Source organism: Dendronephthya gigantea, unplaced genomic scaffold, assembly GCF_004324835.1.
Source record: "Dendronephthya gigantea isolate DGI-Jeju-01 unplaced genomic scaffold, DenGig_1.0 000022F, whole genome shotgun sequence".
NCBI classification, from domain to species: Eukaryota; Metazoa; Cnidaria; class Anthozoa; order Malacalcyonacea; family Nephtheidae; genus Dendronephthya; species Dendronephthya gigantea.
Window position 1 is genome coordinate 1,985,953 of NW_021163032.1, and position 14,361 is coordinate 2,000,313.

At 36.8% G+C, this 14,361-nt stretch overlaps 4 protein-coding genes across 4 annotated transcripts; all 4 read left to right on the top strand.

The window, feature by feature from the left end:
- The first annotated feature begins 499 nt into the window (after positions 1 to 499).
- Positions 500 to 1,525, top strand: LOC114522393 (adenosine receptor A2b-like). Its single transcript, XM_028543062.1, has one exon. The coding sequence runs from the start codon at positions 500 to 502 to the stop codon at positions 1,523 to 1,525; it is 1,026 nt and encodes a 341-aa protein (XP_028398863.1).
- A 3,655-nt stretch (positions 1,526 to 5,180) lies between these two features.
- Positions 5,181 to 6,511, top strand: LOC114522244 (octopamine receptor Oamb-like). Its single transcript, XM_028542887.1, has one exon. It carries the CDS (start codon positions 5,232 to 5,234, stop codon positions 6,258 to 6,260), a length of 1,029 nt encoding a protein of 342 aa, XP_028398688.1. The 5' UTR covers positions 5,181 to 5,231; the 3' UTR covers positions 6,261 to 6,511.
- A 1,840-nt stretch (positions 6,512 to 8,351) lies between these two features.
- On the top strand, positions 8,352 to 9,009 carry LOC114522394 (trace amine-associated receptor 7b-like). Its single transcript, XM_028543064.1, has 3 exons — positions 8,352 to 8,597; positions 8,727 to 8,910; positions 8,993 to 9,009. Exons 1-3 carry the CDS (start codon positions 8,352 to 8,354, stop codon positions 9,007 to 9,009), a joined length of 447 nt encoding a protein of 148 aa, XP_028398865.1.
- Positions 9,010 to 11,231: 2,222 nt separating this feature from the next.
- LOC114522395 (trace amine-associated receptor 3-like) lies at positions 11,232 to 12,329 on the top strand. Its single transcript, XM_028543065.1, has one exon. The coding sequence runs from the start codon at positions 11,232 to 11,234 to the stop codon at positions 12,327 to 12,329; it is 1,098 nt and encodes a 365-aa protein (XP_028398866.1).
- The last annotated feature ends 2,032 nt before the right edge of the window (positions 12,330 to 14,361 follow it).

Sequence of the window (14,361 nt, forward strand, 5' to 3'; positions counted from 1 at the left end):
CATGCGATGTATGGCTGATATCAGAATTAAAGGAGTGGATACGTTTAGCGAGATTTATGAGCGCAAGCTGGGGCAGATCGAGCATTTTGGCTGACTGATGCGATAATTTGAACTATATATACTGCAAGGGCAAGGGCCGCGAAACCGGGACGCACTGGGGCACGGTGCCCCCCCCCATTTTTTTGAAAATTCCAAAATGTGACCCTTTTTCCAAGCGAACGTGCTCTTCTTTGAGTCATTAAATGTGCGTTATTGTAGTACATGATCTCAGTAGAGATTTGTACGTAATAGCAAAATGTTGCGCATTGCATGTTTTTATCAATAATTACGTAAAGTAATTCAGTGAATCTCACTGCCTTCGTAGATGTATGGGATATAAATGTGATAAAGTTCCATTTAAGAAGGTGCCTTTTTTTGTCCACCACTTTATAAATTTAAATTCAACAACACGGGTTTTGTTTATGTTCATTACGCAGGACTGATTGGAAAGTTTTCGGTAATGTTGTTGCCAAGCACCACAGAGGAAAGCTGCTCAGGAACGTCCTTCATGGAGGAATTTGAAGCTAAGATTTCCTTATCTGAAGAGATTCTACTTATTTTCATCGCCATATTGGCAGTTCTTGGAAATACCGTGGTATTGGTTTTGACCTGGATGGAAAGAAGTCTTCATCAACCAAGCAAATATTTCATCGCCTCTCTGGCTGTCGCTGATATTTTGGTTGGCATATTTGTCGCACCGCTGAATTACTATTCTCTTCTTCTTTTTAAGCAACCAGAACCAGTCGACATGCCTGTTCATCTTTGTCGTTTTGCAGTGTGGATAGACACCTTTGCATTAACAACATCTATTTACACCCTGACGGCCATAAGTTTCGACCGATATCTCAAAATCAGCAAGCCATTTCAGTACAAAATACAAATGACAACGTCCAAAACATTTAGGTTAATTTTCATCATTTATTTCATCTCAGCCGTTATTGCCACTTTCGGTGCTACACCATACTCAGGAAGCCAAGGGCTTTTGGAAACCAGCAGCGGTGGTTGTCCGGAGAAGGAAGACGATGAAGGAAAGGTTTTCGAAACCTTTTTGTCGATAACCGCGTTTATTTTACCAGCTACAATAATTCTGGTTATGTATGTATTTATATTTCTTGTCACCCATAGGCGAAACAAAATGCTCTTGAATGGCGAATTTGGTCAAACATTGAACAGCCAAAGTAAACGGACAGCTTTACGTCAGGATTTGAAAGCTATAAAAACGTTGTTTGTTGTTGTAGGTGTTTTTATAATTTGTTGGGCCCCTTGGATTGTTTGGATATTTTTGTGGTATTATTCTCCAGATTTTATCAATTGGGAGAGCGATTCGGAAAGCTATTGGTACCGAGTCGACATCCTTTCTCTTGTAGTCAGAACACTGCCACTGTTTAACAGTTTATGCAATCCAATTATTTATGCTTGTTTGGACCAAAAATACACAGAAGCTTTCAAACGTTTGGTTAAGAAAATCACACGTCGGTCAAAGTGAGTTGAATGGCAAACACTAACAATACAATGTCGTGATGAAGTGCACTTAGTTCTTCAGTAAACAATGGTTTCAGACTGTGTGATTGAGGATTGACTGTACATAGGCCGTTGAAAGGCAGACTGTATATAGAAAGAATATTGCAAAAAATATCACTGTACCGAGGTAAAAAAGACGCAATTAGTAATTTAAACTTTGTGTTTAGAAGTAGGTCTCAGCAAGAAAAGCTATTTCGGCCACAGTAACAGTACCGTGATGTTATATGATTGAAGCGGTTTTTCCAAACAGATTTGCACTATTAAGGGCAAACATGAATTTGTAGTTGACTTTTGAATATCCATGGAACATAAGAAATGTTCTTTTATATATACTATATATTTATAAATACTTAATTAATGCATGACTATAATTACAAATTAATTAATTAATTAAATTAATTAAATTGCAGTCTTTTACAATATTTTCTGGACCGATAAAGCAGAAGTGATATTTTCCAAATTTTAAAACGAACAGTGGTTCACATAAACTAAAACATTGGTTTAAAATTTAACCCAGGGTTATAGCGCTGACCTAGCTTTGAACAACCGGCCCGTCTCGAATAAGTTGACTAACTTTAAACAACGTCAGTTCATCAGTGGACTGTTTCAAAACTTCAAACCGAGTATCAATTCCGTACTCTCGCCGCGTTAGTCCACTGAAAATGAACATATAAAACACAGAAACCCAGCAGATGTCCCTTGACCGGTACCTTCCCCCCCAAACTCATTGGTTGAAAAGAACCTCCATTTTAATAAGCGACTATCGAACTACGATATCATGATAAAAACTCTCTATTCACTTAACGCGGCAGATCGCTTACCGGAAGCGGCAAACTTGTTAAGGCCGTGTCACACGGTGCAATTTTTCTTGCAACTTGCAATGCTACTTTAAAGAGATGTAAATTTGGCAACTACCAAATTTGGCGGTTCGCCGTAAACGTTAATCTTAAAGTGCCATAGTGTGTTATTATCTTTTACCCACATACAGTGGCGTAGCCAGCCTGACGATTTTGTCCCGCTATGTAAATTTCGAGTTATTATAATTATTCATGTCTTTGGAAAACTATTGTTTTCACAGTCAGTGAACACTAAAATATTAGCATAGCGGGACAAATCGACAGGTTGGCTACGCTACTGTCCACATATGGAAAAACTCAAAAGGCCGCAGTTTGAAAACTCTTTTGTTTGGTATAGTGCGTCGATTTTTGAATATTTAAAATTAAAACTGATTCAATTGTCCAACAAATGGACTTTCAAAATAAAATATAACAGAGAGTAAAATGTAAATAAAACGATGTATTATACAGGGTGAGTAAAAAAAACTGACACCTATGAAATTCAAATTAGCCGCGAACTTATGGCTGGAATTTGACAATTCCCATGTGTACAATCAACAGGACGTAGTTAATTAATGCAAAAGTGTTTAAATCAATTCAACGTGGCGCGTGTGCTAGAAAAACGATTTGATAAAACTGTTCTTTTTCATTTACAGAGCTTAGAATGCATTTTAACTCCCAAAGAGGATAAATTTTTTTTAGGTTAATTAATGGGTTTACTTATTTGATATGCTTCGTATACCCATGAGGTATTTTAAGCAAATGCCGCTATGCGGCTGATTTTAATTTCAAAGGTAGACTTGTATTATAAAGGAAATTGTAAAAGTTTCAGTGTGTGATTTGAGACTCAACTTCCTTTCAAAATTTAATTGTGGACCTAATTATCGGCGAAAACGTGATATCATCCAGGCCACTGAAAACTGACAGCTGACATTTTTTTTCAAACTTTTAAACCTGCCAGACAGCGCCGCTTTGTCCGCCCATTTCAGGCCTCACTACCCGCAGTATAATATTGTCTCGATTCTTATCAATACAAGATTCAACTGATGCAAGATCTCCGTCCAAACCGTTCAGCCCAGAAGTCAGTTTTAATGGTTCCCGATGCCTGAAGCCATACTACTTTTGATAGACTGAAGGACATCCAAAGACTGAAACAATTATTAAAGGGGACTAGTTTAGGTAAGATATATTTTGCTCGATACAAATTCATCCACAGATAACGGATGCGTGAACTTTATTTATTCCATTGCACGCATGAGAGCAAAGGACGGACATCGGACTTCATCTGAAACTGCTTGTTTAGGATAAATATGAAAAACTGCACAATGAAACCTTCAATATAAAATTCGCTGAGATATAATGGAGAAATTGTCTTGCGAAAGGCGTATAATGTAATATCAGTGTTAAGGTTAGCGTCACGTAAGGGTTAATTCGCGAGGTGAGATTGGTAGAATTCGTGTTTCTGCTGGTATTCACGGTCTATTCCTATTTCCGCCTTTAACTTTCACGTATACATATCGAGTATCGTGCTTCATGAAACACACGCAAGTAAGGATCGAGTTCTAGTCACGCGCGCGGCCATAGCTTGTGGTATAGCTGCGCGATTGTCAAATTATTTGCATGGCATTCTTAATTTGCTTTTGTCAGAATCACTTTCGTCACATTTTCAGTGTAGAGATGAAAACTATTCAATTTATCTAATAAGATTTATTTTGGTTGTTGCTCTTATGTATAAAGGCTAAAGTTCTGTACTCACTAAAAATTGCCTGTAGCTCAATAGCTCATATCTCTAGGTGTACACATATTGAAAAACGGAATGTCTGATCGTGTTGTACACTGTAATATTAAAGTCGCTTTCTTCCCAAATTATTCGTCTGTATGGAGCTAAAAGCTAATAATCAACCTTTATTAGCCTATATGCAACATCAGTTCGAGAAAGAAAGGTAGACGTATGGGGTATATATTTATTATTTACAGCGCAAACCAATGAACATGGGGAGAGATAGGAACAAGATGTCGGTATCACATAAAAGAATTACGAAATCTATATGACACATGGCTTTTGAATGATGAAAATTTTAATAACAATTAAGATAATACAGAAGGTTAATTGAAATAATTGACTTGCTTGAAGCTAAGACAGGCTTGAAAAAGCGTTTTTAAATTTCCTTGGGAATAATTAGCCAGCTTGTTCATATCACAACAACAATGTAAATATCTATATATATATATATTTATATATATATATATTCGCATCTTAGGCGCATATTCATGCTTCAACGTGTTCAAGGTCAACTTTTTTACTTGTCAATTAAGAACAAATTGCATGTTGTGATATTTAAAAAGCTAAACGTATGTCGCGCATTTGTCAAATTAACAATGTCAAAGAAAGATCCTCTCGATGCTGCATGCTTACGTTTATATTTCTTCTTCGCGTTGCATTTCAAGTATGGCCATATCCATTGAAGTCAATTCGCTGCATGTCTTTCCAATTAGTGTTTTGAGATTTAATTAATTAATTCCATATTAAATTTGTCTTCACTCTAATTATATATGCTTGTTTTGGTGTGAAAGCGTACCGGCTGCTCGTGTGATTCGGAGATTCTCAGCCAATGCGAAGGCCCCATTTTAGTTGGGGCCCGAGTTACAACCAACAGCTAATGGAAGTAAAAGTATAGGCTTTACGTAGCTTTCAGAAGAATTTGTTTAACCTGCATTTTTGTTTACCAGACTATACATATATCTATATATCTTATCTGTAGGTTGAATCAAACGTTGTGACGACATGGAAAATATATTACTCTAATCATATATGGTCACTCAAACATAACAAAGATGGGGAATTTGACAAACGATACTAACGACAAAGGCCTGGAGGAAATAGTTCAATTGACTGGCAAAATTTTATACCTTCTTATCGCCATCTTCACAATTCTTGGAAACACTTTGGTTTTAGTCGCGACCTGGAAAGAGAGAAGCCTTCATCAACCGAACAAATATTTTATTGCTTATCTCGCTGTCGCTGATCTCTTGGCCGGTTTATTTATAGCGCCATTAACGTTTTATGGAATGTATGCGAAAGAATCACGGAACTCCGTTCATCTGTGTCGTTTCATGGTGTGGATTGATACATTTGCGTTAACGACGTCAATTTATACCCTGACATTCATCAGTTTTGACCGATATCTTAAAATTAGCAAACCACTTCAGTACAAATCACGAATGTCCACTTCCATATCGTTGAAAATAGTTTTCATTATTGTTTTGCTTTCAACCTTCCTCGCCACTTATTCTGCCATTCCTCATTCGGGAAGCGGAGGAATTCTGTTTTCCGGCATGGGCGACTGCTCAGATGCCGATCCTAATACCATCCGAGAATTCTACACCTTTTTGACAATCACCGCGTTTTTTCTCCCCGCGATTGCAATATTGACTATGTACGCTCTTATCTTTCTTGTTGCCCATAAACGACAAAAAATGCTGCGAAACGGAGAGTTGGGACAATCTTTGAACAATCAGAACCAACATACTGTTTTTCATCAAGATATGAAGCTGATTAGAATGTTAATGCTCGTCATAGGGGCCTTCATTTTTTGCTGGGGACCTTGGTTTATATTGCTATTATTATATTTTTCCTATCCGAAGCTGATTAATTGGACGAACAGTTCAACAATGATAATCACATTCGTAGCAAACATTTTACCATTATTTAACAGCCTGTGCAATCCGATAATATATGCCTGGCTGGACCAAACGTACAGAGAAGCTTTCAAACGTCTGTTTCGCCGAATGATGTGTCGAGAATACAATACTGATCAACAACCAGACACAAGAATCCCATTAACGCGACAATCAAGCCATTAGAATTACGTTCGCGAAGAGGCAGATAAAATAACTCAGTAAAAAATGAAATATTTCAATGATTCAAGTTCGCAATACGCATCTGTTCTGCTCATCAAAATATGATGTGAAAATTGCCAAACTTTTGCATGTTTTTGCAAGATTTCTAAACATAAACACTGTAGACTTCACATTTTTTTACAAGCGTAGAGAACCTAAATAGTATTAGACATGAGCATATCGTATTTCAAGGTGTAAAGTCACTGTAAACTGTTCAAGTGTAAGTATAAGTTAAAAAAAATAATGGAACAAAGTGTAATTTCAACGGTTCAAGTGTGAGTGTAAAAGAATAATGGAAGCATTGTTCCCATTTCGGCAAACCGCTAACCGCCAAACGGCAAACTTCGTACTCGTCATTTAACAGTTAGCTGTCTCGATGTCGGCAAATCTTTGACAATAAAAATTAAAGCATGAACTAAGCGGGGGTGGGCGGGAGGTGGCGGTGCTGCGACATCCCCGACTCGTATTTCAAAGATGAAAACGTCTTATCAGAACGAAAAGTCGCAACGAAATTAAGGGACACTGAAAAATTTAATACACCTGCATGCAAGGTTTAGTTATGTGAAATATTAAAGATGGGAAAATAATATAGTCTTGAAGTTTACAAATTTAAAATTTCCTATATTCTTTATTACGCGCCACGAATTGACACGATAGCCGCCCTTCTGCAAACTTGAACCAGAGAAAAGAGACACAGAAGCGTGGGCTCGTACACATAGGATCGGAAATGTACCTTATCGTGGTTGCCGAGAAGTGCGAGCAAATTCTTTTCAACTACCTTAACTTTTTAATTAAGAAGGGAGACCGCACATAAAGAGAAGCAGGTGTAAATATATGTTAGGAGACTGAAGAAACAAGTATATTGAAATCTTTATTAATCACAGTTTATTAATATAATATAATATATATAGTCGTCATGAATGCAATATAGACACGAACGACTGCGATGAGCGAAGTACAAAGCAAAGTAAAGCTTACGGCGATAGAAACAACGAATTTTTGTCCAACACACGTACTCATTCATAATGATGTACTACTGAGCGATACGGAAAGTAGTGGGACTATAGCATAACGAGGAAGCGGTGAAACAGTTGTTCAAACTGAAAAGGTATATGCATGTGAATCATACGGCACTAGTATGATTCGATTTTTAATATCATCGAGAGATTCGCGTGGTAAACATGCATGCACGAGTGAAGATATAAATAAGACCTAGGTATAGAGCTTTCAAGCCATCTGAAGCGATGGTGGGAATTGGTTAAATTTTGCATGCATGACTGACCAAGATGGTACCCAGGGGCAAAAAATACAAATAAACTGGTCCCTTGGCAAAGCTTTCGGTCCGTTAACCCGGGCCTTCATCATGCAGTGCAATTAATGAAGGCGGGCCTTCGAGCCTTAATACTGCATAGCTTTTGGTCCGGGTTAACGGTTACTTGTATACGTGGTGTAGCTACAAGCATAGCCTACTTAGCTATTGATGATGTGACCATGCAAATATACAAGAACATTAATATGTGTACTGTTTTGTAGAAAAAATCGATAATGCAAAATGCAACATGCATTGAATTGTTTCCAGAATAACCTTAGTATTTTCTTTACCAATGGCCGATAAAGGATAAACTATTTCAGGCACGTTAATTTGCCTGACCTGTATTGATCCTGGTTTTAATTTTTATTTTTGGCAAATATTTATTTATGACTTAGGGTCAAGACTCAAGATAAGAAATGGTGTTGGGAAACGTTACTAGTATGGGATATAATAACACAAAGCGAACAGGAGAAAGTTATTTGACAGAACTTGAATGGGCGAAGTTCATAGTGTTTTTAGAGCGGCTTGCGTTATCAATGAAAATTATATTCATTTTCACCATCATCTTCACCATTCTGGGGAATACCATGGTTTTGATTGCGACCTGGAGAGAGAGAAGTCTTCACCAATCAAATAAGTATCTTATCGCTTGTTTGGCCGTCGCTGATCTTTTGGTTGGCATGTTCGTGGCACCATTGAATTTGTATCAACTACTCTATCTTGACCATAAAACGCGATCTGGAATGTCTATTCACCTCTGTCGCTTTATGGTGTGGATAGATATCTTTGCGTTAACAGCCTCCATTTTTACCCTAACATTCATCAGTTTTGACCGATATCTCAAAATCAGCAAACCACTTCAGTACAAATCACGAATCACAAGCTCCATTGCGATGAAAATAATTGGCATCATCGTTTTAATTTCAACTGTCTCTGCCACTTACTCCGCCACCCCCGGTTCTGGGATCGAAGGAATTCTAGGGACTGGGGTCGGCTCATGTTCTAAGAATCCTCATACACAGGACCATTTATACCACATTTTGTTTATAATTGCGTTTCTTCTACCCACGGTAGTCATATCGACTATGTACGCACTAATTTTTCTTGTTGCACATAAGCGACAGAAAATGTTGCGGGATGGCGAACTTGGCCAAGCATCCAACAACCGCAACCAGCAAACTGCAACGCTACGACAAGATATGAAAGTAGTTCGGATGTTGTTGGTTATTGTTGGGGTATTTGTACTTTGCTGGAGTCCTTGGTTCATTTCGATCTTTATATTCCAAAACTATCCAAATGGGGGTGATTTTTTTAAGTCTTTAAGCTACTTGTATCGCAAATACATAATCTTTTTCGTTGCACAAACACTTCCACTATTCAACAGTCTCTGCAATCCAATAATTTATGCTTGGCTGGATCAAAAATACAGAGAAGCTTTCAAACACATGTTCCAGCAAATCATCTGTCATTTTGAATCGTGAATGGGGATGAGGAAACTTGAAGAAAATGAAAATTGACTGATGAAGAATACGACTTTTTTGCTGTTGAAAAGGACCTCGTTCAATGAACTATTGTGTGGATGTTGATGTCGAGATTGACTCGATTAGAAACACTTTGCTACGCGTAAACGTAATAGAAAATAATATATAGTTTACAACAACTTTTTCGGATAAAAATGTCCAATATAAAAAGTAATACAATAATTATGTATCAATAAATCAGGGAGTTTTAATTTTGGGAAAACAAGTATATTCTACATCATCGGTTTCATCTCATTTTTTGTGTAAACATGCACTCACCATTTTTTCCTCGAGATATTGAGATTGACTCGCAAGTTGCAAATTTACTTAAATATAATCTTAGATAACCAAAGATTTTGCGAATTTACTTAAAGATAATACTAACTCACCTATATAAGGCAAAGTATTTGAAAGGTATACATTGATAGTCCCTGCACGTAACCCCCTAGGGAGCAGCGTGGGCCCGCGTGGCAGCGTCTTCAAACAACTTCGCTTCAAATGTGGTATAACAACTGCCTAAAATCGCGGAATTTTGCTCGATAGAAATAAATATTAGAGCTTTACGTTGATGGGAATTAAGAAGATTTTATGCATCTTTAGGAAGACCTCTCCGGGAGCAGTTTAAAAATTTAGAAAATATTACGTCAACCTAAAACCTAAAATAATATGAAAAAAATATATATAAATAATTTTATATTTAATTAATAATATAAAATATTATAAAATAATAATGGTCATTTATATAATAATATACCTCGCCTTGTGACAAGTTACTCAGCGCTACGGTCCTTGGTATAATGTTGTTCCCCAGTTTAATAAATTAATATCCAAATATAGTGAAACAGTTTCACGGCAAGAGACAGGTGAAAATAGATTAATTAAAACGTCTCCGGAGGCATAAAAGGTAAATAAAAATTTATACTGAGCAGTGCATGTCGATGAAATCAAATTTAAACTGCTTTTTAAATAATATATACGTAACACCGATCAAAAACGATCACACTACTTTAAAATTGAAGATCTTAAGTAAAAATAGATTAAAACGTCTCGGGAGCATAAAAGGTAAATAAAAATTTATACTGAGCAGTACACGTCGATGAAATCAAATTTAAACTGCTTTTTAAATAATATATACGTAACACCGATCAAAAACGATCAAACTACAGGAAAATTGAAGATCGAAAAAGCGAATCCAAAGGTAAAATATTCTGTGGACTGATATGCATGCAGGCTGTGTTTTGAACGTGGGTTGTGACATCTGGGTATTTAACTTGAGTGAATGGCGGAATTATTATAACTTCGGCTAAATAATAAAGCAATGCGAAAAAAGCAAAAAAGATCACACAAATAAACAATCCCCTTTCCTTAACATCAAAATTAATATCCGCCGTCCTGTAGTCATTTGCACCGTTCGCACTCGTATTGGCGCGGTGAGACGAATTTGTGATTTGACATTTTCGTGGTGATGTTTGTTATTGAAGCTCTTAAAGTTTTCTAAAAGTATATAACTACAAAGGTTCGCAGCAAGAAATGTGATTTTAATAGTAGGCACTTTTTTGGGGGTAAACCGTGTGTATTTACCGCGAATAGTTGTACTTTATAAAACACCAGTCGTTATTTATACTTTCGTCCGCTTTGAAAGGAGTTTATTATTTTTATGTAATTACAACTTTAGTGAAAATACTCTCCAAACCATGTATATTCTATTAATTAACTGTAGAAATAATTTTATATACCCCTGTGAAATCGACCTCGCACGCAGACCCTTTGTTGAGGAACACAAATTCCTAGGACCTATTCTCGTATACCGAGATCATAAAAGCAATCACCACACAACGAGCCAACGGTTCAATTGCAACATTCCAGTCTAGTGTCTTCATCCCTGATGAAGACAGATAAGAACGAGAGATTATATTTCTCGTTACCGTAAACTACCACTTTATATACAGATCAGTTGCTAAGGTGAGCTAGCGAGCATAAGTACTTGGATTTCACCAAATGGGCAACATAAACTTGATACCATAAATAATCATATATGCATATAGAATTTTGCTTATGGAGTCCGTTTCACTATATTCATTTTGACCTAGGGGCAGGTTTGCAATGGCTTTGGTAAACATTACAACGGTGGGATGTAATCAAACAAGAAGCACTCTAGGATGTAATTTCACATATCAAAAAGAAAAGAATAATTCGACAAACATCGACTGGACGAAGATCGGGCTATTTTTTGAGCGACTGGAGATATCAATGAAAATTTTATTGACTTTTATCATTATTTCAACTATTCTGGGAAATACTATGGTTTTGATTGCGACCTGGAAAGAAAGAAGTCTTCATCAACCAAATAAATATTTCATCGCTTGTTTGGCTGTCGCTGATCTTTTGGTTGGTTTAGTGTTAGCACCACTGAAGGTGTATCAAATGCGTCATGATAACGTATCGCGATCAAAAATGTCGATTCACCTTTGTCGTTTCATGGTGTGGATAGATACCTTCGCCTTAACGACATCCATTTATACACTGACATTCATCAGTTTCGACCGATATCTTAAAATCAGCAAACCGCTGCAGTATAAATCCTTGATGACAAGTTCCATTGCGACGAAAGTAATTTTCATCATTATTTTCATTTCAACTGCCTTTGCCACTTACTCCGCAACACCTCAATCGGGTAGCAGCGGAATTCTGATCACAGGAAACGGGCCGTGTCTTCAAGCCGATCCTAGAGAATACTACCTCCTTTTGTTCATAAGTGTGTTTCTTCTACCTATCCTCGTTATATCAATTATGTATGCTTTGATTTTTCTTGTGGCACACAGGCGACAAAAAAGGTGGCAAAATGGCGAACTGGGCCAAACCTCGACTAACCTTAACGAGCAAACTGCCACTCTTCGACAAGATATGAAAGTGATTCGAATGTTGGTGATCATTATGGGAGTATTTATACTTTGCTGGAGTCCTTGGTTTGTTTTGATCTCCTACTTGTTGTTTGGTGATCTTTTGAATTTAAATAAATGGTACAAGAATATGAGCGACATCTACTGGGGCAACATAATTTATCAAGCAGCAAATACGCTCCCGCTATTCAACAGTCTCTGCAATCCAATCATTTATGCTTGGCTAGACCAAAAGTACAGGGAAGCCTTCAAACATCTGTTTCGTCAAACCGTTAGTTGGTTTAGATCGAGAATCAGGTGAAGGAACTTGCAACGGTATTTCAGTTATATTGAAGGCTACGAGAAGAAGCGAAAAGAAGCTTCCCATCAGGTTAAACGCAAGAAACTGCTTGTTTATCATTTTGACATACGTTTCATCTAATTTAGTTTAAAGGCGGATTTCCACTTACAGCGAAATCGTTCGCTAGCGAAATATTTGCGTATTTTCTTTTGAATTGACAGCAGTCAAGTCGAACTAATTTATTTATCCTGTTAAAATTCAAAAGAAAACATGCAAATATTTCACTGGCGAACGATTTCGCTGTAAGTGGAAATCGGCCTTAACCACCGCAATCGTTCTCATACTTTGGGGGTTCATTTGATAGACGAGTTGTTCCGGGATTGTGAGATTTTCTTCTTTTTGGCGACTACATAACAATTTATTACCTGGGTCAACTTTTGAATTTACGCTAGAAAAATTAGCCGCTAATTTATAATGCGTTGCATATGGAAATCCAACTCCCTTAGCCAGGACAACACGCGCCGAGTGTAGCTACAAGTGTAGCCATGTTGGATTTGTCAGGAAGCCACGATTGTGTCGCGAACCAAAATGCTTCGCCACATTCCAAAAGGAGGGATCTTTTCCGAGTTAAATAAAAAAGAGCAGAGCAGGTAGAGTTTTGCGGAGCAGGTGCAAAAACAGATTAAAACGTCTCATGCAAGTAAATTAAAATATTTATTAAACGTTAAAGAGGGGCGTCTTAAGTAAAAATACACAAAGATACTTTGCAGCAGCGCCCTTTAATAATTTTTCTTTTTGACTTCATAATAGTAAAAAAACCTCTATTGAAGAAAGAGGACTATAAGTATAAAGACATCAAACTGTAGCCAAACTGAAGAAAAGCCAACATAGGTAGGATATACCCTATATATTTATGTATAAATATTTCATAAATAGTGACATGGCATTTTTCTGGTATAACGTATTTGGAGAATTTCATTTTAAACAATACGTTGAAACTTGAGAATATCTGACGTCGTTAATCAACTACCGTGTTCTTCGGCTCAAAAGTAGATACTAAGAAAGCTGAAGCGTAAAAATTGTCACAATTCCGGAAACTACCGCACGGAATGGTTGGGTATAAAAATGTCCTATGGTTAGGTTATATGCCTTTAATCATCACAGCTAGTTCTTTTTTTTCATCTTGCTCACGTTTTTGCAAAAAAACGCTTAGCAAAAAACGCCGTAAGCCAGAGTAAAACGCAATTACCTAGAGTTTGTAAATTTTTATTGAAGCTTCGACATTTTGTCGACAAAGTAGATATTAACATGTATTTAATTAATAACTTTTTTTTATTACTTTAATGAAAATTTTTTAATAGATTACAATCGGAACTTTCAAATTTACAGTGTTGAAATATTGACGATAAAATATACAAAATATAATCAATATATGAGTATCAAAAAGAAAACTGTTTTGGGGAATGCAATTGATCCTCTCTCGATGCAATGAGACTTGTTTTACACGGCGATTGTAGTTCAAAAGTTAAAAAAATAAAAAAAAACCTGATTACCTTATGACTTGATTGCATTGTAGATGCGGGTGAGTTTCAGACTTTATGACTTGCTGACAACATGAATTTGACACTGATCTATATACTTTTGACTGTGGTCTTCTCTACTTTCACAACCAAATAAGATCTAGAATTGACTACTGAATATTGCACTCGTATTTCTGAGTTTCTGCATTTGAGAAGCGATAAGAGCTTACTCCTGGCGCTAATTTGTTAAAATCGGTTATCGTTGATCCCACAGACGCAGAAAACTATATTCTGTCACATCAGCTATCTTGGATCGGAGACCAGGAATGATTGAAGACCAGGTGATGATTTACAAAAGTGAATGACGTACGTACATTGCCTGGCTTACAGTATATAGACAGGCGCAGGTAGCTGTAGCCCTTTGTATAAACAATATCTGTTCTGCCGGTCCATTGAATCTGTCAGTGAAACTATATCATTCTTTACCTATAGAGGCAGGTATTGCAATGTCGTTCGTTCCGGGATGCAATTAC